We start from the raw sequence: 25,220 nt of genomic DNA on the forward strand, positions 1-25,220 counted from the left end.
TCGTACAATGCTGTATTGCGGTTTTATGCGAAAGTTTAAATGCTAATGTTCTAAATTAAATTTGAAAAAAGCATTTTAATTTTAATTTGTTGTTAAACGATTATCAATTTATTAAAATAAACCCACGTAGAGAGATTGAATGAGCTAAATTGGTGTGTTTTGAGAGAGTATCGCGAAAGGTGAAAACATTTAAGGACATTTTGTTCTAGATTTGCAAATTTTCGACACAAATCACAGGTTTTACGGAAATTCAGCCAAAGGTTCACACGTACGACTTTCACATCAACAAAATATCTTTGGAAAGTAAAATATGGCTTTTGCCCGTGCACCTTACGACATATTTCATAAATTAACCTTAGCCTGAGAACCTTTCATGTGACGACATCGCTAGGTGAATTTTATGAACAGAAGGAGGTTTATTTAATTTTCATAAGGTAGTAGTAGTTAGTCCGTATGCAGACCGGCTTGAAAATGAAAAGAACTTACCTCAGAATCCCCTTCTAATAATATTTGTTTTCCCTCAGTAACCTTACTTTGATATTTTCGAGAGGAATGATATTTCAAATTCAAAGTAAAATTTCTCGAAAGTTTACTTTTAGGTTGGTTTACAATATAAAACTTGTAAACCTTCTCAGAAAGATACCTATTGTTACGCTTTTGAGCTCTTCATTAAAGCATTCACATTAAAAATTATCCTAGTCAGTTTTAAATATCTCAGCCGGAAAATTTCTCTATTTGTGTAAGAGGATATGCACGCCCACATAAAAAAAAATTCCGCTTGAAATTAAAAATCTTTGAAAAAACTTAACTCATGGAAAAAGATAGAATAAAGGGGATGGTTGATGAGTGAAACGTCTACGAATAATCATCAGTGTATGCAGCCATGATATGTTTTAATAAAATGTGTTTTATTTGAAAGTGAAAAGCCTGTCTTGAACAAAAAAGTAAAGTTCCACGCGTCTTTAGAGATCTCAGCTGAACCACAACTAAATAAATACTCACCGTTGTATTGGCGCTCTGTTTACCTTTCGTAACTAATCGACACAATTTTTTTTCTACGTTTTGTGATAAAAAACGTTTTAATGGTCAATCTTGATAAGGGGAAATATGATGATTTTCGCAAGATGCATTTTTCAGTCAAAAGGATACCCTCCGTTTTGCGACATTCACGTGACCTATATTAGGGAAAATTCTCGCGTTTGGGGCTAATATCTAGGGAGTGCAAACATGAGGATTAAGCAAACGGAAACAGCAAAAATTAACTCTGACTAGAGCAAAAAATGAAGAGTAATGTTATTTCCTTTTCCCATAATTCTCAAAACAGCCGCTGGAAAGGATTAGAAACAAGTCTTTTGGTCACAGCTGAAGCAAATATTTTTAGTACAGTGCACAAATGTTGAAAAATAGAGGTTAAAAACTTCAATTTTTGCCTTGTGCTGTTTGTCTTGAACGACATACTTCACCTCTCTCCTATTGACAGAAGTCGTAAAAAACTTGAGGCTGAGTAAACTATGCGTGGTACAAACTTCAAATGGTCATACTACGTTTCAAAGCCAATTATTAACGCTTTGTCCCATTTTTCATGTTTTACGTCCGATCATTCGGTTGTTTGTAAGACTGCCCAATTAACGTCATATTTCTCTGAGTGGCTCTCGTCCATCGTGTGCAACGCGCTTATTTCGTATGCGCAGTAACATTAGTGCCAACAAAGGAAACCTTGAGGGGATTCGAGTATTTTTTTTACAGTGCAACTGTAGAGGTTGTTACTAACCAGTGAATAAAACAGGCACGTTACAGAATATTTTGCCTTCTTACCTGACCTCAAGCGGGCAAAGAAAGGGGCAAAGATAAACTCGGCGATCTCCTAAAAACTTCGTAACAGTAAAAGAAAAATCCATGGACGAGAAGCATTACAAATGACAATTTTTATATTTTGTTCTTTCCAATGGACTATACTCCATTTTATGCGGCATAAACTATGAAATTCCAGTGACTCGAGCAGAATTTCATCAAACCCATCCATACTTACTCTAGTCTCATTAGGTTTCAGAAAATTTCTGTTAGAGCTTGATTCTGAGTTTGAAAAATATACTTGTTTACGTTCAGCTGAGCTCGCCCATTTTAAAAATCGCAATAAACTATGGGAAAGGTTGGTTACTCCTCTAAAGAAATTGTCGAAATCACCTTTAACAAAAGATAAGCATCGTAAAAAAGGTTACTGTTATGAACTGTTAGCGTTCGTCTCGCGATTCGGTCACTTCCGATGAGGAACGATGTGATCGCTAAAGCCGGCGACATACCTGGCGACTTTCTACGCCAATCGCAGCGATCGGCGAAAATTGCCAGGTGTGTCCAGTGCGGCGATTTCGATTTTCCCTGATCGACGTATAAAATCGCCGATATCTGACATGCCAGATATCAGCGATTTTATACGCCGATCGCGGCGATCAAATTCTCCGCGATCGGCGAATAAAATCGCCAGGTGTGCCGCCAATTGCAGGTATTGAATACCACCCAATAACAGCAGAGCAGGTGACACGAACCCAGTCGACCTTAATACCTGAAGAAACGCAGTTTGCAGCTGAAACGACGCGTTTTACAATGGAAGAGACTACAGCGTGAGACAGGCGATAACAGTTCAGGCAGCCTTTAGAGATACCTTTCAAACACGTTTTTCTAATCGGTTACCCAAACACCAAATCGCAAACGTCCGAGAACCTGTCATTCAGATCACTATTTTTTCAATTAAATAAAGTAAATAACCGCATGATGTACAAAGAAATCTATCAGGTTTATCACTTTTTAAAACTGTCTAAAAGCCTCCTCCACTTCCCAGCCGAAACAGAGTGGTGTCCAACTCTTCCAGACGACACAAACTCGTTATCCTTGGGGTATGTCATCCGCTTGATAAAATCAACCACTTGTGATCGGCAGCAATAAATTATATTTCATTATTGGACGGCGTGGTATTTTCTTAAATATCTGTTTTCCTCGCTAAAAAGGAGGTGATCCTAGAACCGATGCGATGCTTGCCGGTTATTTTTCTAATGGCTTTGCAGGTTGTTTCTCATTGCTCTGTTGGTTGAGTTGTAGTCGAAGTAGCCTCTTCTAAACTGGATTTGACTAACGTTTTCATGTGATGGTTATACATCCACCCATCACCATGGCGATGAAATAACTGAAACAGAATTGACATACAAAAGTAAGGGACTCTTGCTATTCGTCAAAACAAGCCGGCCACGGCGGTCAATTTTAACACGAATTATCTTTTACTGGAAGCCGGAGTTTTCTTGAATTCTTACCAGAGGCCTACAGTGGATACGAGTGACGAATTGAAGGGATGGCTAGAAACTTTCCATGTGAAAATGAAAGTTATGAAAGTACCACTCTAGTAACGTCATGAGGTACAAATTCCCTATTTTGGAGTCGAAAATGGCGACCGAAATTCCCATTCACTTCCATGAGCAAAAACATCATCACAGAAGTACTAAAACTTCCAATCATAGCAACGCATATCATCTGAGAAATGCCACTGCAAAGATGGTTCTATTTTCAGACAATTGTTTGTCTAAAGTAAGGCATGTTTACCCCAAACCAAACTAGTTTTGCCATTTTTCTTACAGTTTAAAACAAGAATTGAAAGGCAGTAACACTTCATTACCTCATACTTTTAAATGAGAAAACTTACTTTTGTTTTCCACTCGACACCAGTCTCTTTCCTTTCTCTCGCTTCTTTTCTTTGTCTTTCTTCGAGCTGAAAGCAAAATTGTACGCAGTTGTATCGTGGCTGCTTTAAGATTAACTAATGTTTTACGACACTGTGGTGGGGTGTTCTTCACAACAATAAAGGACAGCTCATCATTCATACGAAAGAAAAAACACGGAAAATCGATAGTTTCGCATCATTTCATTTTGTAAATCACGGGTCTTAAGTTGATGTCACACTTTTTCTATTCTATAGAGCATCAAAGGCAGATTTTCGCGAGCTATGAATGTTTGACAACTAACGAAAACCTGTGGTTCAAACATTTCTGCATGTAAAGTTCATCACTCTGAAAACAATGAGTCATTCAACGCTTACCTCGTGTTTCGCTGACGTAGCCGAATCGATGTCATCACTCTTCAGCGCATGCGTGACTCTGTGCCATAACCGGCGAGACTCGAACTCGTCTTGTTTTGACTGGGGACAGACACGCTTTCGACAAACCTGAAGTGCCTCTGTGTTGATTACCTTTGGTTCTTCCTGTGTAATTAGGAAACAAAACATTTTATCCACAACTGAATCTGTGCGATACTATTACACCCAATTTTTGCCTCAAGATTCCAGAAGACGTCCAAATTGTATAAAAAGGTTACACCCTTAGGAAGATAAAATACCGTTTGCCACACTAAAAAAGATCTTTGAAACCCGAATTCCTAAAAACCCTGGCAACGTCAAACACACAAACCTGATGACTGGTGAAGTTCAGTTCTATGTGGCCGTTCCACTCTCCATTTACTTTACAGATAACTTTTCCAGATGACGTGTTTTTCACTTCGCCAGTGACTCGATGAAGTTTCCCGCCATAAAACGGTTTCGTGTGAAACGTCACAGACGCGTTGTATCCTGTCTTGGCACACGTGATGTTCACTTTACCGCCTAACTCCACCCAGGGAAAGGTTAAAATTGACCTGAAAATGGGTCGAAAGTTGTAAGCTTGAGCATCGGCGTTTATGGAGTAGAGGAGAGTTAAGGGTTATAGAATATCATCTTTTTACTGATTGCAGAAGATAAATTAAAATTCAAGACATTTCAACTGAAGGATTGTTTATGCTTTCAATAATTGTTGAAAGAGGACTTTCGGAACAATTTACCAGTTTCTCTCAAATGTTGTTGAGATTAAACTAATTTTAAAATAGATCTTAGAGTTGAAGTCTTTCATCAAAAACTGCCTCCCGGTTGGCTCAAATTGTAGAGCGCCGGACTGTTGTGCGGGAGGTCGTGAGTTCAAATCCGGCCGGACCAACACTCAGGGTCTTTAATTAACTGAGAAGAAAGTGCTGCCTTTGTAATAATATCTGCAAATGGTTAGACTTTCTAGTCTTCTTGGATAGGGATGATAAATTGAGGTCCCGTCTCCTGCAGGGTTGGGGTAGGAGACGTTAATTTCCCACACACGAGATTACTGTGTGATGGATGTCCTCCCAGGGGTGGGATGGGTGGGTAAAAAAAGGGGTTAGGTGTCAATTGGAACGAAAGTTCTGTTCCTTTCTCCTGCCATTCCTGTGGCGAATAAATTAAACTTAAACTAAACTAAAACTAACACTAAAACAAAATATCACCCAGGCAAACGACTTATAGAAGTGACTGTAAGCTGTTTGTAGAGAAGTTTTCGGCTATGTCGGAAACATCCCGGAATATCTTAATTATTACGGTTGGAGTGCCCTTAGCTACGGTCTAAAATCTTACGCTAGACCAGCCATTCAAAGATAAAACCTCAGTCAGTAATGACGTTTCCCTCAAAAATCTTAAACCTCCCACTCGCTCACCTTGGAGTTGACGCTGTTCGAATTCATAGACCCTTAAAACCGTTTACATATCATGCAATAATTTGGATATATCAACAAAGTTGAAATGGTAAATTGGCCACCGTAACGATTACAAAAAGCTGACGTTTCGAGCGTTAGCCCTTTGTCGGAGCGAAGGGCTAACGCTTCCGACAAAGGGCTAACGCTCGAAACGTCAGCTTTTGTAATCGTTACGGTGGCCAATTTACCATTTCAACTTTGTTGATATATCCAAATTATTTCGTTACTCCCACCGACTCAGCCTCAAACAGTTTCTTTCGAAACTATCAGCCTTTATACATATCATGCACTTTGGTGCCCGAGAACAAAATCAGAGTGAATGTTTTTATTTAGTAGCCTTTCACTTAACACCCTAATGAAATCAGCCATTGAAAGAACAACTCTCACCTGCAATACGTGCTTGGAAACGATATGACATAATCTTCGTTGTGCTCTAACAAGGATATTACACCTTAAGAGAGACGATAAACGTACACCGTGAGTTCAAGAGTAAAATGTCGTACCACAATGTTTGCTAGTATTATCTCAATATAATAAGAATATATCAACAAAGTTGATATGGTAAATTGGCCACCGTTACGATAATAAAAGCTGACGTTTCGAGCGTTAGCCCTTCGTCGGAGCGAAAAGAGGAATTGTGGGTTGTGTGTGCTTTTAAAGGCAGAAAATGGAGCCACGAAACGTTAGCTTTTATAATCGTAACGGTGGCCAATTTACCATTTCAACTTTGTTGATATATTCAAATTACTTTGTTACCCCACCGACGCAGCCCCAAACAGTTTCTTTAGAAACTATCAGCCTTTATTCATTTATCTCAATATAGGTGGTTTACAACCAACCTCTAGAGACACAAGTAACAATGGTGAAAGGTACAAATGCTAGTGGACGATCAGTAGAAGCTAATGAGATATCTATTGTTTACTGGCAGCAATGACGTTACGTGTAAACCACCTATTGTTTAAAATGGAGTCTTTAGAGTCAGACTCGCCAAATGACTAGAACCTGAGTTCGAAATTATATCGGAAAAAGAATATTTAAAAAAAAAGACCTAAAGAAGACATTGTTTTCCGCAGTATGTTGGGCATTTGAAATAAGCGAGTTACAGCTTTAATAAAGAATTTGAGTGTGCGTTATTCTTGCTTACGATTCCTAAATCAATGCAAGTACGGAATCGTTCAACGATGCCAAGAGAAGTGTGCGAGCAAACATTCCGCGGCGATGGAAAACTTAAACAATTTTTTTCGGAGGGAGGGAGAAGCATAAATCCATGATGAAAACTGAAAAACATACAGGACAACTTAATTCTATTTGCTTTGGAGCTTAGCACAGTACACTAACACTGTAACGAAGGAGAGATGTCCACCAATCTTTACCTACTCCTTGATTCACCACACCGATAGACATTCCATAAAACTTCGACTTCGTCCAAATGTGTGCATTAAAACACAACTGCTTGCTTGGACACTCAGCGTAAAACCCGGAAACTGTAAAGAGACAACAGAGCATAATGGATTAATTAACAACTATTCACCGAAGTGGAGGTGGTTAGTGGTGGATATTTACCGAGCTATGAAGCGGCAAGGTAAATATCCACCACTAACCACCGACACTGAGGTGAATAGTTGTTTTAGTATATACTAAAACAGTGAGATAATATACACCACCGTCGTTAATTTTAGTGATTTCTTCGCTTGTCACGGATGCAAACCGGGGCGCCATTTTTTCCCGAGTTGCTCGGAGGTAAATAGCAAAGGATATTCGGAGTTTGACTAGCCAATCAGAGCGCGCCTTCAACGCTATCCACTGTTTTAGTATATACTAAAATAGTCTATATTACAGTTGTGTGCTTGGTTGCCAAGCCTTTGAACGGGAGTGAGGCTAGAGATGACCTTGTTATGATACAAACCTTGCTGCCTTTCAAATGTAAATCACTTTGTTATCATGCTGACTAGATACAGGTCTCTATCACAACAAGGTCATCTTTAGCCTCACTCTGAATCAAAGGCTTGGCAACTAAGTACAAATCTGTAAAATGGCCTATTCTTACGAATTCGATCCCAAGAAGCGACGGAATCGCGTTGGTTTACTGATAGTTTTGTTCGGGACTTCGTAAAGAATTGAAATGACTGTGGTATCCACGTACAGTATCATAACTATGGTTTAACTTTAAAACCTATTCAGTCTAGCTAAGATCTTTCTTACGTGCAAGGCCCTTTGGTGCACAGAATACTGCACGCGTTCCCCTAACTAAGAATGCGGTTTTAAACAATTAACAGAAAAAAATTCCACGTTGCCTTACATCTGTTCAGCAGTAGATCACCTGAGACGTCAAAATGTGACAAGAACAATGAAAACTGGCGCACGAGGCGCAATAGTCTGTTACTACTGTTCTCGTCAAATTTTGACGTCTTCTGTGATCTGATGTTGCTGACCAGACGCACAGTAACATAGAATCTATAGGCTGGTTATTTAAACAAATTTTGGCCGTTGTTTAATAAATATATCTTATTAACCAAGCGCGAGGGCCTTACTGGGAGAATATCGGCCCGAGGTCTTGACAGTACGGACCGAGCGCAGCGAGATCCGTACAAAAAATACCGAGGGCCGATATTCTTCCGGTACGGTCCCGAGCAAGCTTGGTTAATAAGAGATTTATTATACGACTGAAGTTCAAAGGGACACAAGTGTGGTATCATTCGGGACCATTCGGGACAGTGCCCGGTCCAATACTGAGAGAATATTGACCGGCAATAGAGCCTTTTGATTGGTTGATTTTAGTTATTGGCCCTCTGACTGCCCGAGTCGTGTAATAAAACCGCGTTCTGAGCCATTTTAAATTATTATTATCATTATCTGAACTTTTTTTTTTGTGAACGGTGTCACGAGGGCCAAACATTAATGATGGAAGGACCTTCATTTGATTAAATCAACCCTCTTATATGCTACAGCTTTTCTGCGACGTTCATCAGCACAATGATATTTCAACTAGTGTTGAACCTGTCCCAGTTACTCACTCGGGGGATGATGGGAAAGCTGTTCTGCAACAAACGAAACTCTTCCGTCATCAGAGACCGTTGAAGAGTGATCAATATGACTGTTTGTGGAAGGTTGTTTAGCGTTGGACGACATCGGCACTTTCCAGGAACAATAAAATGTCTCTCCTAATATGGGATTGTAAGGTTTCTTAGCTAGAGAACCCTAAAGAAAGAAAAAGAAACGTAGATATATTCTAACAAATAACAACTTTGACTTTTGACTTGAACGACGAAAAATCAAGGAACGAACCAAGAAATACAGACACACGATTGTTGCCTCACCTTTCTTCCGGCATGGAAGGAAGTTAGATAGAATTCTACAACAGATAAAATCCTATCTTCTGCCGTGAGACCGTCAGGAATTCTAAAAAAAAAAAAAAAAAGAAAGAAAATATGAAATTGAAAATATTCAAGATAGGGTTTAAGTCAATAAAAGGCACAAACTTGTAGCAAACTTTTCCAACTTACTTAAAAATATTTGGCATACGTGTCTGCATGACTTGCACGTGTCGACCTCCGACCGAACATATGATATCCATATACTTAAAATGATGATACTTACTTAACAAACAAATCAGGATGGGCGAAGAAGTCTGCATACATCTCTAACAACGAACGCGGCTCAAGAATAAATGTTGGCAACACAACCTTCATGGAAAAAAAATTGCAACGTCCACGATTAAAACAGGGTCTATTCAGTGCAAATTTTAGAAACAATGGAACACAATGGGGCTATGTGGAAAATGTCCTTATTTTTGCTATTGCTTCAACGTTTTCCAGAACTCTTCACGTTAGAAGTTTTACATTTCTTTTTAATCAGGAATGGGCTCAATTACTTCCGAGTACTCGAATTCAATTGGCCGGTTATTCTATACGAGGTCTAACCCAAAGCGCGGTTAAACGCAAGCAACGGGCCGTACGAACTCTCTAAAGGAGGTTTGTTTTCATTAAATAAATGTCCTTTCTCTTGAAAACGTTCACAAAAAGTAAATGTTCAGACAAAAGATTCAGCTAAATTCAAGATAGCCTTTAGCACAGTTTTGTTAAACGGCTAAAAATTTGTTTAAAACAACCGACCCAATGTCTCCACTGATTTCATATCTGGAGAGCCCCAAAAGGTACCTTAGTCAAGTCCATTCCAAGCTTCAGCTGCGAAACAAGATGAAGTATAACACTTTTATGTTCCTCAACCGACTGGTTTTCAGGTTCTTCTGCCGTACAGTAAGCCTCGTCGTCAGTTTCCTCTTCCACTCTACGAGCTAAAGCGCCAAAAATAATCAGAATTACCCCTTTACATTCTTACACCAGTAAGCATATTCTCCATACTGTTCTTCATACATTTTCCAAGGTGCTGTCAAGGAGAATTTGTTTAACAATCTAGGCCGGGTTGTTCATAGTTGGGTTAAGATAACCCAGGGTTAGAGTAAAATCGGATTTCAGATCTGAATACTTTAAAAAAAAAAGATTCAGTATGATTCTTTTTGTCTACAATTTGTTGATTGGATGCTTCAAAAGGATTAGAAACTGAAATTATCCAAAAAAGGTTTTCGCACCAAGGAATAAACTAAGAGACCCAGATTAAAAATTCAGCGCTAATCGGCCATCGAACAACTGGGCCCTGAAAGAGTTCTTTTGTAAGTGATCATTTTCTTAATTCTCATGACCTAGATGTGTGATTAAGGGGTGATACTGTAAGGAGAAATTAGATGTTAATCACTCTCAGGGGTCGTGCTTCTTTATTAACTGGGATCCAAATTAAAGGAGTTTCAAGCAGCTATTTTACTGATGATTTCTCGGTAGTCATGGGACATAAAGTTCAACATATCTGATTTTTAGCCGGGACTGGTCTGAATCGCTTTTATCAAGTACTCCAGCGCAGTAAAATAGAAATTAAAAACGTCCCAAGCATCATGTAAGGTGGCTCGTACCGGTTTTCATCTTTTTGATGGTTTGTAACTTTGAAAGAATACAACAGAAAGACTGACCAAGGCCAGTTGAACACTTTTATGGGGTTGAATTATATAACAATTGGTTATCCAAAAATAGGTGTTATTTCGTCACTAGCAGTTTCCATGGCAACGCTTTCCTAGGCGTATTCAGACGCATTTTTAAGCTTATGGCTCAAATAATTCGAAAACTAACCCGATGACCCCGTGATTTTTTTCCGTGATTGCATTTGGCACTTGAAAAGGAAAATGCACAAAGATTTTTAAAAAATTCCACGGAGCGGAATTTCAGAAAATCTAGAAAAAAGGCAATTTTCACACATCGCAAATTTCCTTCCGTAGAATTTTCTAATACAAATATAGTGGTCAAATAGAGAAAAGGAAGAATTCGTTAAGACACGAGCGTGGAACGAAAAAAAACCATAAGTCCTCCACATGGAATCGAACTCAAAACATTCGATTTCGCCTCTGTGTGATATTCTTCAATTGAGCCACAGAAAACTCTCGCCATAACTAGCTTCATACGAGACACTCAAACTGCTAAAATCGGCAGAAATCGGTGAATCGCCTTGTGTGCAAAGATGATAACTTTTGAACCCTTTGGTCGAAGAAGGAAGGGTGTTTAAATTTTGTAACGCGCTTAGGACAAGGGAACTTGTTTCGAACAATCGCTCTCAACGCAGAGAGTTCCACTGACTTCGAGACATCAAGCTAGAAAATAGGTTTTATATGAAATGTGAACTATATTTTGTAAATTGAGACAGCATGGTTCTTGAAGATTATCCAAACAGAGAAGGTAAAACGAAACAGCATAATTGTCGAAAATCAAAAAGAGAAGGTTCCAGAATTCAGGACAAGATAATATTTGCTTATTATTGAATTGTGCGAAATTGAGTTACGAAATATTCAATTTCGACATTTCCTACGTAAAGCTAGGGTTGTTAATGTTAATTCTTACGTAAAAAAAAATTCGAGACAGAATAAGGAAAGTTTTCAGTTCGCATTTAAACAGTCAGATTTATTGCTACTCACCGACGTTGTATTTCATCTCGGCCCTGGCTTTCTCGCAGCACGACACACCTGAGCTATCTGCGGTAATTTCAGTTGTTTTGCTGTCCTTTCTTTGCGATTTTGGAGTCCCAGGGTTCTTATGGAAGCCAAACGACCGACCCTCTCCACTGGTTTTATCCCCATGAGACTTGAAACTTAAAGTAAGAAAAGGCGAAGTGAAATACATATTACACTAACACATTGAAAATATATTGTTTAATCCCAACCTGTTGTGGTGTAACGTAGACCATAGCAAAGGCAATATTTGTCTCTCTAAATCGGAGCTAACCGAAGCCCTGCGATATAGAATTTATCTAATACCTGATCACCCAGACAAAAATTACTTACAAACATTGCTTTGTCGAAATCAGTCGAGAAATATTCCCCTGATAGAAATTCTTTGTGTCTGTCGATTCGTCTAGAGCCGGATTTGAAGAATTCATCGCTTTTGTAGAATGTTGAAGTTTAGTAATTATTTATTCATAACAAATTGTTATTCTTCCACAGCGCCAACATCGCAAAAACTGTATTTTTCGCTTTCTTATCGTTCGCTTAATCATTCATGAAAACGCAACTTTTGGACTCATTTCATTATCTGGGAGCGAAAGGGCATTCATATTCATCCGATAACGATATATTAGATCTCTAAAAATCATAGGAGATAATTGGACGTAGGTCTCTTCAACAGAAGAAAATGTCTGTGATTATATCTTTCAAAACAGTGTTACGTCAATACCAAGAAGACATCAAAGATTTATTTCTTCTATGACCTTATTACATTTTCAATGGTTTGCCAAGGAAAACTGCTTAGAAATCATTTTTTCTATTTTATAACATTCCGTTGCCAAATATCTGAAGCAAAACTGTTACATTTATGGCCGAGAGTTTTCCTTTTCTTTGAACGCATATTTGTTTAAAACTTATGAGTTCTCGTTGTGTAGCGTTCACAATTCAAAATTCAATATTACGTGAAAAAAATCTCAGTCCCACAAAACAATACACTGTAAACCTTGGTTTCCCTCACTTGTTCATATCTTATAAAATTGCTGAACATAAAGGGGCTTACTGATGAGAAAATCTGGGTTTTTGAGGTTAAAATAACAATAATTCCGTAACTGATTTCATCAGCTTTATCATTAGAATCAGTTCCCGAGGGAACAATCATCGTTTTCATCAATCGTCCGCAATGTTTTCATTTCATTTTGCTCCTGTTTTCACTTTTGGATATCATGGCCGATCTTCAAACTCCTTAACGTTGAACACGCGGTCGATGGGCTGCGCAGGAGGGTGCGTTACTTGGCAACGCAACTGTAAATAACAATCTGCCGGCTCAGTATCGATCATGGGTCACACATGAACGAATACGTTCCAATGTGACAATTGCACAAAAAAGAAAAACCTTAGCCGGGAAATTGTCCAGTTTTAGGTAGAAATTCGTATAATGATCAACATACAGAAACCCGCCTTTTTCAAACAACATCTTTAAAATTTCGAATTTATTTATACATTATCTTAGTAAAATAAAGAAAATTTACGGGACAATTTCGTCCCAATACAGCGCAATCCGTGTACTTCCTCTATGAGAGGTCGACAACGCGGTTTCTGGAAGATAGGTTGTTTCCCCCAGGGAGTGGTTACTGTTGTAGTGTATCAATCTCATTCTAATAACTTTAATAACTTTTATTTATACAGCGCTCATATACTGAGCTCGTGGCGCTTAATAACACTGAACAGGGGACTTTACCAGACTGCTAAGCAGTTTACAATCAATTAAAGACGAATCTAACAGATGCCTTCTCCTCCCCAATTCCTAGTAAGCAGGCCAGACCACATCACAGTAATCTCGTGAGTGGGTTCTTTAATGTCTCCTAACCAAATTAACTAATTAATAGATGCAGGAGACGGGACCTACGGTTTGTTCGTCCTTGACCGAGAAGACTAAAATGTCTATCCATTTCTTGATGTTATAGAAAGGTAGTACATTCTCCTCAGTTATTTTAAGACCTTGAGTGTTGGTCCGGCCGGGGCTTGAACCCTCGACCTCCCGCACAACAATCCGGCGCTCAACCATTTGAGCTAACCGGGAGGCAACTTCTTTGGATACGCTTTGACGAAGATTGATGAAAACTTCGAATGTTCCCCCGGACAACAAAGACGACGGAAGTCACTAACAAGCAAGACGTTACATCAATGTTTAAAAGACATGCACATTTTTATTCTTTACCTTAAATGACGTCTTCGACTCATAGCGTTGTCACCGATCGTACCGTGAGTTCTTTGAAACCTGGGTTAAATGATTTAACTTACAGTAAACCATTTGCTTTAAGTTAAAATCATCTTTAAAGGAGCACTCGAAGCCATAAGTGAATCGAATACTGCTTGTATTTTACGCATTTAATTTATTGTTTTTCAGTGAACATGGCAAATTTCCGTTGTTTATGGTTACTTTAGGATGAAAAAGTTGGAGACAAGAAGAAAGGAATTGCTAATTCAAAAGACGTACGTTTGAGTTCTTGCCGAGAAAAAGGGGCTTGTTTTAACTGAAAAAGGGGTAAAACAATTCAATTTTACCATTTCTTAACTTTATGAAGGTTTTACTGCAAACAGTTTTAAGGTAACACTTTACATTTAGCATTTTTGTTATGATGACTTTTCACATGAATATTCATACACTTGCAATTGAAAACGCAAAGCAAACGGAATCATACGTTTTAAATATTGTATCTTTCAACAGGTCTATTAATTAAACTTGAAGTTTATTGAGAAAAATGTGTTAACTAGGTTTGAACTAACACAATCCCTATTGAGCAGGACTAATTTGAACGAACGGGATATCCCAGAACTGAAGCTAAGGCGAGCATAAATTGTGAATTGTTCCAATCAGTGGCGAGCCTTAGAAACATGGGCTCTCTCTCCATCAAATAGAGTGAGTTTCAAAACTGCCCTCATAAACACACCGTTGGTTTTGTTTTGGCCAAGAGAAAACGAGCGAAGTTCGTGCTATCTTCTTTCAACATATTTGTGAACTTTACCAATAATTTTCTCAAATTTGATTTCGTTGAACAAGATTTTCAGATTCGTCATAATATCAGCGCCCCCAAATAAAAGTTGGTTTAAAGTCATTATTTTTCGAGAAAATTAAATACTTAAAATTATAATCTGGCAGTTTTCGAAAGGTCACTGTTAAATTCGAAGAAAAAAAGGCATTTGGTTCAATGGGTAGACGTGTTGATCATGCGGTTAAATAATTCAATGGAAGAATACGGAGCTTTCGTGCAAAGACTAAAATCAAAGCTGAAGCGAACAGTTGCAAATTGGCATGCGAAAAATGTTTTGCACTGAGAGTTGATGTTTCAAAACAAGTGTCTCCATTCTCAGCGTAGCTGGTTGCACAAGTGTTTCTCTTCGAGACAAAAATTAACATTTCTTTCGAAAGCAGGTTTCAAGCTCGATCTGATCGACTTGCACTTTTCTCCCGCAAACCTGACGAAACAAACCGCAGTGGCGTCAAGAAATACAGGATATTCAAGAAAACCCCGATTAAAACAAAACCTTAATTAGAAAGTGTAACAAACTAATAACAGAACAAATGTATCAATGGCTGATAAAGTTAGTATCTGATAAATGCGGGATCTGCTAAATGTAAAGTGTAACCAGGCTAAAGTCTGATAAATGCAAAGTATGTTGACAACAGAATATCGTAAACACTGCGGAGCGTTTGCAGCCGGATTATTTTAACTGAAAAGTTAAAATGTAAAAATGCCATTAGCCAGGCGTTTGTTTAGCTGATCGACTTGTTTGAAAAATAAATATTTGAGAGACGCAACAAGTTCGTTTTCACAGCGCTTGGACTGTAAAAAACGAGGAGGAATAAATGAATATTTTTTTAACGCTGGGGATAAAAACTCGAACAGAAAGCTGTACTTACTCGGAAGTATTTTCGTCCCGTTGCAACGCGTCTCCTGAAAGAAAAAAAAAACAAACAAACAATTTTACTAATTTACACTGCTAAGTAATTTTTTGCGTTATGTTCAGCAGAGAGTTACGTAAATCGAGTAAACAGCCTTGCATTCAATTTCAACCTGTTCTCATGGCACAGCACCATAATCTTGACCAAGGTTCTACCTCAGTTAAAATTAATCGACATTGAACTATACCTAAGTCCGCTGCAAAATTGTTATTGAAACCTTCAACAGCAAACCTCGAATAGCAAATTAGTCACTCTCGCTGTGAAGAATATTCTGCACAAGCCTGCCCTTTGCGTATCAAAAATTCGCGCAGTTGTAACATTAAGTGGGTTCTAACGACCGCAAAAAAAAACAACAGATTTCACCACGCTCTGGCGAAATTTACACAAAAAGACTGAAACAAAAAAACACTTTCCACACGCGCCTGGAGAAAATAAAGACTTCCCACAATAACATTTTCACCTGCAAAGCATAATGAGTAAAAAATTTGGCATCAATTTTCTCGACGCCTTTAAAGGAACTGCGGCACGTACCACGCTTATGACACAACTGAGCCAGTCACTCTCAAGTAGCGATGGAAGTTAACTCGACGCTTTGACATGTCTGGTTTAATAAAACTCCGAATAAAGAATTGTGCGTCGTGGTGGCTACACATTTATACAGCTAATTCGGCCAGTATATACAATGAATAATTAATTCGCCAAAGAGTGTTTGTTACGTCAATAACGCAAATGAGTTGTCAAGTGGTTCGTTCGTACAGGTGATAACAAATATATCATATGTACATCTTAACAAATCAAACTAAAAACATTTGATAATGAACTCAGGACGTAATTCTGCTGTAAAGAGCCAATGCTAAGTTAAACCAAAAATTAATCTTGGTTAGAAACAGGAATTACAGGAATTTTATGAAAACAACATTTAAAACGAATTTGCTGAATTTCTTCTCGGAAAGCACGTTGGTTAAAAATCATTCTTGTTAAAAACAACTTGTTGCTCGAGAGGGCGAGAACCAAAATTAGAACTCGCAATATTTGCTTTTGTATCTCGCTGAAACCACCAGTTCTGTTTTAACAAGAAAATTAAAGGAATAAAACACTGTCTAGTGGAAATGCAAATTGCACAACCGCGCCTTAGACAAAGTCAAAATTCAACCATAATTCAATAAATGGTTTGGTTACAATGGACGTCAAACGGATAATATTATAAAGGTTGGTCGGTAAATACATTAGACCGTACTTATCTAGAAAACAGGTCCTGGTAGTTATATATTCATATAAAAAACGGAAAAATAAACTTCCCTTTATTTGACTGTGCTTTCGAGTAAAAGATCATTGTGACAAAGTAAAGTTTGAAAAAGGAGGACAAGAGAGAAAGTGAGAAAGAGATTGGGACATCACTTTCGATGAACAAAAAAAAATGAGACATACGAAGATAGACGACAACCTCCTATGGAAAAGAGCGAAACATATCGACGGTCAATTCCTCAAAATCGTTTTTACTTGCATGATGTTTTGCCTTGAAAACCCGGTACTTAGGAAAAAAGAAGAACTTGCAGGTTACACTAGACTGGCCATGCAGGTTGCAAAGTCGACATGAACATGTCTCAATGTACATGTTGTGTTTCAATTGCGAGCTCAGAAACGCAAATATTTCCTGTTTCAAATATATTTTTTGCAACTGATAACAAGTTTTCTTCTCTTTCATCCCGTGTTGCTTTTGCTTTATTCCTTCCTTTACTAATTTCTTTCGTTTATTATTATTTTTTTGCTACTCTCTCTCTGTCACGACCTATGTGCGATTTTAAGAGTATTTTCATTAAGAAATCCAGCGATGAAAACCAACTTAAAATGTTAAACGTTTACAAAGGAAAAAAAGGCAAAAAGTAATAAATGTTCGGCGAAAATAAAAAATGAAAAAAAACACGAGTACCTGAAGCTTCACTTTGAACATCGGCCGCCTGTAAAAAGAAAAACTTCAAAATGACCTTTAAGGCTGAAAAAAAGTGGTGATTTTACTTCACTGGAAATTAATTACTATATGTCTCACCGACAGTGACAAGAAAATGGAAATACAAAAACATCAAGAAGGGTTTTACGCTAGATTATACTGAACTAAACATAGCAATGTGTTTTTGAATTAATCAAATCAAAACAGGGCACATGCAGTTTTTTCAGTTCTGTTTTCAGAGTTGGTAAGAGAAACACGACTGAAAAAACATTGTGTTTGTTATCTTAAACAACCTTTTGCTTTGAAAGGCAATCAAGTTACAGAATAGCCAGATGAAAGTGTTTGATAAATTACAAATAGATTTTCATCTGTGAAAGCTACTCTTAAGATAAGTCACAATAAAAATGTACAGCATATACATTTCAGACTTAAAGTGGAACCAAAATACTGCTAATATTAATTCTCGCACTACATTAGACTTGCTCACAAGTCGCGGTCCTACCACACCAGAACAGAAAACCAAGCGAACGACTTTGAAAAAGTCTAGCACTACATATACATAAATACATACATACATATACTTTATCATATAAGGGGCACAATTACTGAATTGTGATTGGTCAAGACAGAGGGCATTTTTTTTTCTTAATTTTTGTAATTGCCCCGGGCAAAATTACTTGAAAATGATTGGCTGAAAACCGCTTAGCAACGGCTGCCAAGGTAAAGAAATTTCTGTTTGTTTTGTAACAATGGCGTCCCGTTTTGGGATAGTCGACGTGTTTTCGTTTTCTCTCAGTTCTTTCTTCAGTAATTTCTCCCCTTATATTATAAACAAGTAATCACATGGTTCCTCGTAAAATTAAGGATTAATATCACTTGTGTTTTCGGAAGTTGCAGAAATTGCAGCAACTTCCGAAAACACGCGTAATATTAATCCTTAATTTTACTCGGCCCCATGCGATTACCTATACTTATTTAACCTCGAATTTAGAGTACCTAAAGATAAGCTAGTATCTTCGAGTTACAGGTATAATTCTAAATACTACTAAAATGTAAAATGTAAAATGTAAAATTGTAACATTCTAAAATTTAACTATGAAAAAGAGTCATTGTAGAATCTTGCGCTTGAAATCAGGAAAGCACTACCTATTACTAATTTTTATAACTTACTACGAATGCACTGTCTTTTACCGGCCAAGATGTGATTTATTTAGCAATTCTCCCGACTAGCTGCAACATATTTCGTTGCAAATTGGTTAAGAGAACTTGGTACTTTAAAAATGACTGGCCGTTACTAACAATTTTGTCAACTGTTTGCTAAATTATCTATTAATAATTATGACAGAGCTGAATAACGCCAGTTATGTGGCCAACACTGCGGGCTCAAGCGTACGAGGTTTAAAATTTAGCGAAATTTGCGAAAATAATAAGGAGCTGGCATATAAAACCTAGCCATTTTGTTGTCGTCGGAGGCATTTCCCTATTTCCAAAGTTTTTAAGGAGAAAATTAATTTTCGAAAATATTTAGGGGGTGTACAAAATTTTTAGAAGTTGTTCTGCAAAAGAAAAGCGGCAAGGAAAACAACGCCTCGAAGTAACCATGCGAACGACTCAAAATTCGTTTTCCGCGCCAAAATCTAGCGCGTGCACATACGTTATTCATCTCTGTCCTAATACTAAAAATAGAAATTTTTAATAAGTTTCTCTGAATACCTGTCCTTGGAGGATGGAAAAACAGTGATGCAATGTGCTCAGAGCAGACTACAACAGAAAATAACATAATGTAAAAAAATAATGCATTGTGTCAATACGCTGGTACAATGATGAGGTCAGACAGTTGTAGTTACATGTACCAAGCAATCAGATCTCAAAGTAAGGAGAGTGAATTTAGTGAAAAAGGTTTAACTAAGTCATTAGAAATCGATGCTAACTATTACTACCTTATTTCTTCCCTGCTCCTCTCACCCTAATATAACCTGTTTTGTATTTATTTCTCCCTCTAAACTACTCTCTTGTGTACTAATGTTTTTTTTGTCTAAGTTAAAGGGAGGTTTGCTACTCTCAAATGATAACTCAAATTAATCTGTTCAAGGCCAAAAATATAGTATGGTAAATATGTTAAAATGAAATCATAAAACAGTTGACTCGCCCTGCGGACACCCTGCTATTACCAACACCCCACCATTGTGGACAAGAGCCAACCCCCTGGCGAAACACATAAAGATGCAACTGAAACCAACTCCCAAACAGACTCTCACTATTACCAAAATACATACACTTTCATCACCCCCAATGCAACATTTCACTGTTTTTTTTCTCTCTTGCTATAGCAGACACTAAGTACTTCATCCAAAATCCTGACTCACATAATATAAAGTGACATTAGGATAAAGGAAAATTAAAAAACATGATTCTTCAATAGAATGCCAACACTACAATATCCATCTTGCCGCCAGATCTCTGTCCGGTTCCTGAGGCCACATGCTAGAAACTTTATGTTGCTAATGTTACATACTACTTCATAGTTTTAAAGACAAAACATTTTTTTTCTACCATTGCGGACACCGAATCTCTCCCACCCCCACACCCGAAAAAGTCCACAATAGCAGGAGGCAACTATAATTTGATTTGCATCTGTATTTGTTTAAAGAATTAAGAGAGCTACATAATTATCAAGCAAGTTTGAAATAATCATAAAATGAATTTGTTTTCTACTAAAACATCTCTTCTTTACAAAAGGTATTTCCAAAACTACCAGTGATCATACCTGAGCTGTTGCTTTAAGAATCAGTACATCCTATAAATTAAAATGAAAAGAAACAAAATCAAAAAGAGAGCAATTCAAAAGTTAAAACATGCAGTTAAAAAAAAGAAACTTTATTAAGTAGCCAAGCAAAGACAGCTTGCTAGAAGTCTTAGAGTAATAACTGATTCTCACATATACGTACAGGGGTTTCATTAATTTTTTCAGCAGGAGTGCAACTGGTTTTCACAGGCGGGCAAAACTTTTTTAACTAAACTTCTTTATAAGATAAACCTTCCTCCAAATTGTTGAACCAGGTGGGCAAAACTGTCCTTACAACCAGTCAATTTGGCTGGTGCCCAGCCCTTAATGAAACCCCTGCACGTGACAAATGATAGAAATGGAACTGATAATGCTGTTCATAATGGTGATTTTGTTTCATTTTCATTACTTACATTATCCAGAGGAAAAAGTGATTCTTCTCCTGTTGGATCCAACTGCAATAAGATGGTTGTACAATTTATCAGGAATCAGCTGATTTAGTCAGTTAATTGGCCAATATTAGTTATCATTGGTCAATACGTCTATATTTTGTCTCACAAAACATAGTCAAAATGCACTTGTCAAGCAAAATAACTAAGAAATGACACTGCCCATGTCTTGAAATTCTTTCCAGCTTTGACTTTTCCCAATTAGTTCTCCAGCGTAGTTGGCAACATTCTGCTATGATTTATAAATTTTATTTTATATTGATTAAACCTATCAAAAGGAGAAGTTCAAACAATCCCTGATGCTCATCTAACTCCTACCTATTTCAATTTATAACAGGAAAACTAGTAACTAGCAAAGAGCATTCACCTCCAATAGATCAATAAGAGCCATCTGTTGATCTTCTATTCTGTATAGATCCTCTCTGATGTGGGATATTTGCTCCATGATCTTTTCAGGTACATGATAGGTTTCATGTGTCACTTTAGGAGAGTCTGACGATAACTCATCTGCCCCGGCCACCTGAGGATGGCCACTTGAGGACGCTGCTGTTACTGTTTGCTTAACAGGACCACTTGACTGAGCAGATGACAGAGAGAAACTGTGTGTGGTATATAGTGGTGGGGCAGCCTGGCAAGCAACATGGGTTTAACAGAGTCAGCACTGGCGCCTAGTTGTCAAGAGCTATTCAACAGATCTATTCATTCATTGTCTATGAGAATCAACCTCAAAAAATGGATTTGAGATTGACCAAAACATTTTAGCTTATGCAGATCATAAACCATAAACATTTAATTAAAAACAGTTAAGAAAAGGTTTGTGCAACAAATAGAGAAAGAAAAAATATTTCCATGTTTCACCGCAAAAAAAAAAAAATAGAGAAAGTTACCAGTATTTAAAATTGAAATTATACACTGGACTTTTTTGGATACAGTATGCAGTTTTATTGTGGTAAACTAAACTGCCATAAAAACCATGCAATGAAATCATCAAATAAGCTTGCTAGTCAGCAACATTGAATGTAGGGAGAACTAAGTGTTATTAATAAATCTGTAATATAATTCCTTATACCCATAGCACTTAATTCAGGATAGCTATAAGTGGGGGTGGGGGAAAGAAAAGCAGGAGGCAGGGAGCAAGGGGAAGGAAGGTAAGGGGGACAGGGGGGACAGGGGGGACAGGGGGGACAGGCAGTCATCAAAACTGAATCAAATTACAGCATTAAAATTGCACCTCAGCAATACTTGATGTGTGAAACTCAGCCACACTTCTCAGTTTATTAATCCAATCCTGTCTTTCTTTTGCATCATTGGCTGGGTTGGGGAGAAAAGACAATAAGAATTAGAATAACAGGGTTTTCATCATAATTTGCTGGGAAGAAAGACAAAATAAACCACAAAACAATGATTCCTCATTCAATACATTTTTCTCACAATACCTACAACGGAAAACTTAACTGATTTTTTTCTTCTATAAGCAGACATAAGTTGAAAGAAAGAGTAGAGCTGTGACAAATGGAAGTTTACCAACTTACAACCCTATCATCAGTATGCATATTCTCTACACTGTTCTCTAAATATTTCCTAGGGTGCTGATGAGGAGAATTTTTTCAATGATCAAGAGCCTCTTTAGTTGGTGATCATTTCTTTTATCCTTGTGACCTTGATGTTTGACTGGGGGGGGGGGGATTTTGTGAGGGGAAGTTAGATGCTGCAGGGCTCGACACTAACTTTTCAACTTACTAGCCAAGTGGCTACTAGTGACATCTTAGATGTTTTTGGAAGTTATGACAATTTTAGTCTGTTTACTAGCCAAACTGGCTAGTGGAAATTGAAAACCACTAGCCAAAACTGAATTTCTACTCCTAGCTACTAGCTCCAACTACTCGCTCCTACTAGCTCTGACGAAGGGCTAACGCTCAAAACGTCAGCTTTTATAACCGTAACGGTGGCCAATTTACCATTTCAACTTTGTTGATATATTCAAATTACATTGAATTTCTACTAACCAGTCTGTGGCTAGTGGGCTACCCTTAGTGTCGAGCCCTGTGCTGGTCACTCTTATGGCTTAAAGGGCTAATGAATGATTTTATAATACATCAAAATATTTTATTACTAATTGGTGTTGTGAAGACTAGAATATTCAGGTTTTCTTTCTGCATCGATCTTGATAGCATCACAAACTCGCAAGGTTATGCTTAAAAAACAACGGGACTAACAGTTACCTCGCAGTTTAAAGATATCGCCATTTGCTGCACTAACAGCAAATGTGAACGAGTCCTCGTCACTGGGAGCTATCATACTTCCCTATTACAAACAAACAAACAAACAAAAATAAATAAACAAACACAAAAAAATGAAAAAATTCAACCCAAAGAAAGAGAAACCTTCAGCTAGAACATACGCAACAAAACAAGAACGTTACCACTCAAACTACAGAGTAACACTACAAACTCATTCTCATTGAGAGCAATCATAAACCTGCTAATTTGTGAAACTTGTGATGCATGTTCAATCAAGGAATCTTACCCCAAGATAAACTGATCCTCTTGGCCCCAGCTTTTTCTTCTCTTTATCCTGGTATCAGTAGATAGTAAATCAAAATATTTTACTGATTCCAGTTTCAAAAGTTCAGCCTCTGTACAACGTTAACATCAGTTAGGTAACAGTTTGCAATTCCAGATGTAGTAAAATAAATTAAAAAGTCTGGATATTTAACTACAAGAATTATTAGAAGGTGAGCACCATTGTAAAAGAACCCTTGTCTTTAGTCAGCAAGAGAGGTCAATTCATAACTTTTCTTGCAACCATGGCAACCAAAAAAGGTCACAGCAGGGAGCTGAGATGTAATGATTTTGTTATCAGAAGTCAGCCATTGATCATTAAATAAATGCTTACCACATAATACTCCAATAATCCAGAATCAGGATCAAGAGTGAACCACCTAAACTGCCAGCCTTTCATTAGATTAGTCCATTTGCTAAGTTGTCCTTCAGTTGGTTGTCTGTGGCAAAATTAGAAAACCACTGTCGTATAACTTCCATTTTACACCAAAGATCTCGATAATCAACTATCCTTACTTCCTTTTAGTTTTAATTCTGAGAAATAAGTCTTTAAGACTTTCACTCCTAAGATCACAACAGTAAATCTCCTTACTGTCTACCATACAATTCTTATGATGTTATTTGGGAGAGTTTCGTTTTAGATCAACTTATAATCCTCTAATTAGATATAGCTCTTTGGCATTACAAAGCTGTGCTTTTATGTTCAAATTGAGCACTCTACTAGGATGAGTCAAGTCATACAATTGTGCAAAGCTCACTAGTTTCTAGTTTGAGCACTCTGGCATGGCTTAAATGGAACCACAAATGTGGAATCATTTGGGGTGGCTTTATAGCTTCACCCCCATCTTAGAATCAGCATTGCACTGATGAGGCCCAGAAGGCTGAAACAGTACTGTCTGCAGTTAATCCTCTGATTAACATTTTTCTGTATTCTCATCCCTTGTCTGCTTGTTATTGTATTAATTTTGTAAGGAGAAATTCTCTCTTGGTCTCTCACAGGAGCTTAAGAGTCAATCAAGCACGCCAACTACCAGTTTAGATACTCTTGGATTACAATTATAATATCTATCTCAATCCAACATCCCAAAATGCACACAGAAGCATTGATTAATAACAGTAGAATAAATACAGCTGTAAGCTCATGTGTTCACAGCTGCTAAAACCCTCCCCCTCCCCCTCCCTACAAGTCTACAAGTTGTCCAAACGATTTTAAACTCTACTCAAAAATAAGATGCCAAACAATTTAGCTTGAATGTATCCTTGTAAGCTTACAAGTTGAATCACAGCTGAAAATAATTTGTGAAGCCTTACCTGAATTTATCTTCAACTCGCTGTTGATCAAGAACCTAAAATGGATAAATCCAGAACACAGAGCTTATGAGAATGTAAACGGTCTTTTCATGAAACAATTTATCCAATCTTTCCTCAATTCCATTCGAGTCACAATCGATACGATCGAAGCGGACAAAAACACATGGAACGATAATTCATTAGTAATGACAGTCACAAAAGTTGACACAGTCTGAGATTTCCACCTATTTTAAATGTTACCTTAGCTTTTTGCATGACACCGAGTATCGCGGTTTTCTCTTCTTCAGAAAATTGGCTCAGATCGATGTCGAGATTAGCAAAGTAAGGGTCTTTTAGTATGTCCTCAGCCACCGCCATCTTGGCTGGTGCTGTATTGTGATGGCCTCTTTTTCATGCAGTATTGGCAGTACTCTTACGGGTAGGGTAAAGGTACGCTGAGAGCGGGGTGTACTTTTCGTAAGTTACACCGGCATATATCGGAGATCAATACTTTTTATAAAACTGTAAACGCACAAAAAAAGCTATTAAACAAACTGCTGTCTCCTATTTTCACAGAAAAGATTTTAGCAATCTAATAGAAACTCACATGATAGACCA

General features: G+C 37.6%; 1 protein-coding gene and 1 pseudogene across 3 annotated transcripts in view; one reads left to right on the forward strand and one right to left on the reverse strand.

The window, feature by feature from the left end:
* LOC148736186 (uncharacterized) overlaps positions 1-25,220 on the forward strand; it is a 300,358-nt pseudogene that overhangs the window by 237,804 nt on the left and 37,334 nt on the right. The window lies entirely within an intron of this gene.
* LOC111331737 (oxysterol-binding protein-related protein 11-like) lies at positions 1,907-25,096 on the reverse strand. Of its 2 annotated transcripts, XM_088753949.1 has the most exons (24): positions 24,864-25,096; positions 24,624-24,658; positions 23,647-23,752; positions 23,278-23,325; positions 22,974-23,055; positions 21,983-22,062; positions 21,119-21,379; positions 20,716-20,757; positions 20,285-20,314; positions 19,231-19,278; positions 17,500-17,527; positions 15,528-15,561; positions 13,824-13,883; positions 11,582-11,754; positions 9,726-9,862; positions 9,166-9,251; positions 8,886-8,967; positions 8,583-8,766; positions 6,942-7,052; positions 5,956-6,019; positions 4,449-4,671; positions 4,082-4,243; positions 3,689-3,754; positions 1,907-3,178 (listed from the first exon to the last, which is right to left on the reverse strand). In XM_088753949.1, the coding sequence occupies exons 1-24, from the start codon at positions 24,978-24,980 to the stop codon at positions 3,068-3,070; spliced, it is 2,370 nt and encodes a 789-aa protein (XP_088610075.1). In that variant the 5' UTR covers positions 24,981-25,096; the 3' UTR covers positions 1,907-3,067. The 2 variants fall into 2 exon arrangements, with proteins under 2 accessions (XP_088610075.1, XP_088610076.1); XM_088753950.1 differs by lacking the exon at positions 13,824-13,883 and having other exon boundaries at positions 24,864-25,093.

This window comes from Stylophora pistillata, chromosome 3 (genome assembly GCF_964205215.1).
Source record: "Stylophora pistillata chromosome 3, jaStyPist1.2, whole genome shotgun sequence".
NCBI lineage: Eukaryota > Metazoa > Cnidaria > Anthozoa > Scleractinia > Pocilloporidae > Stylophora > Stylophora pistillata.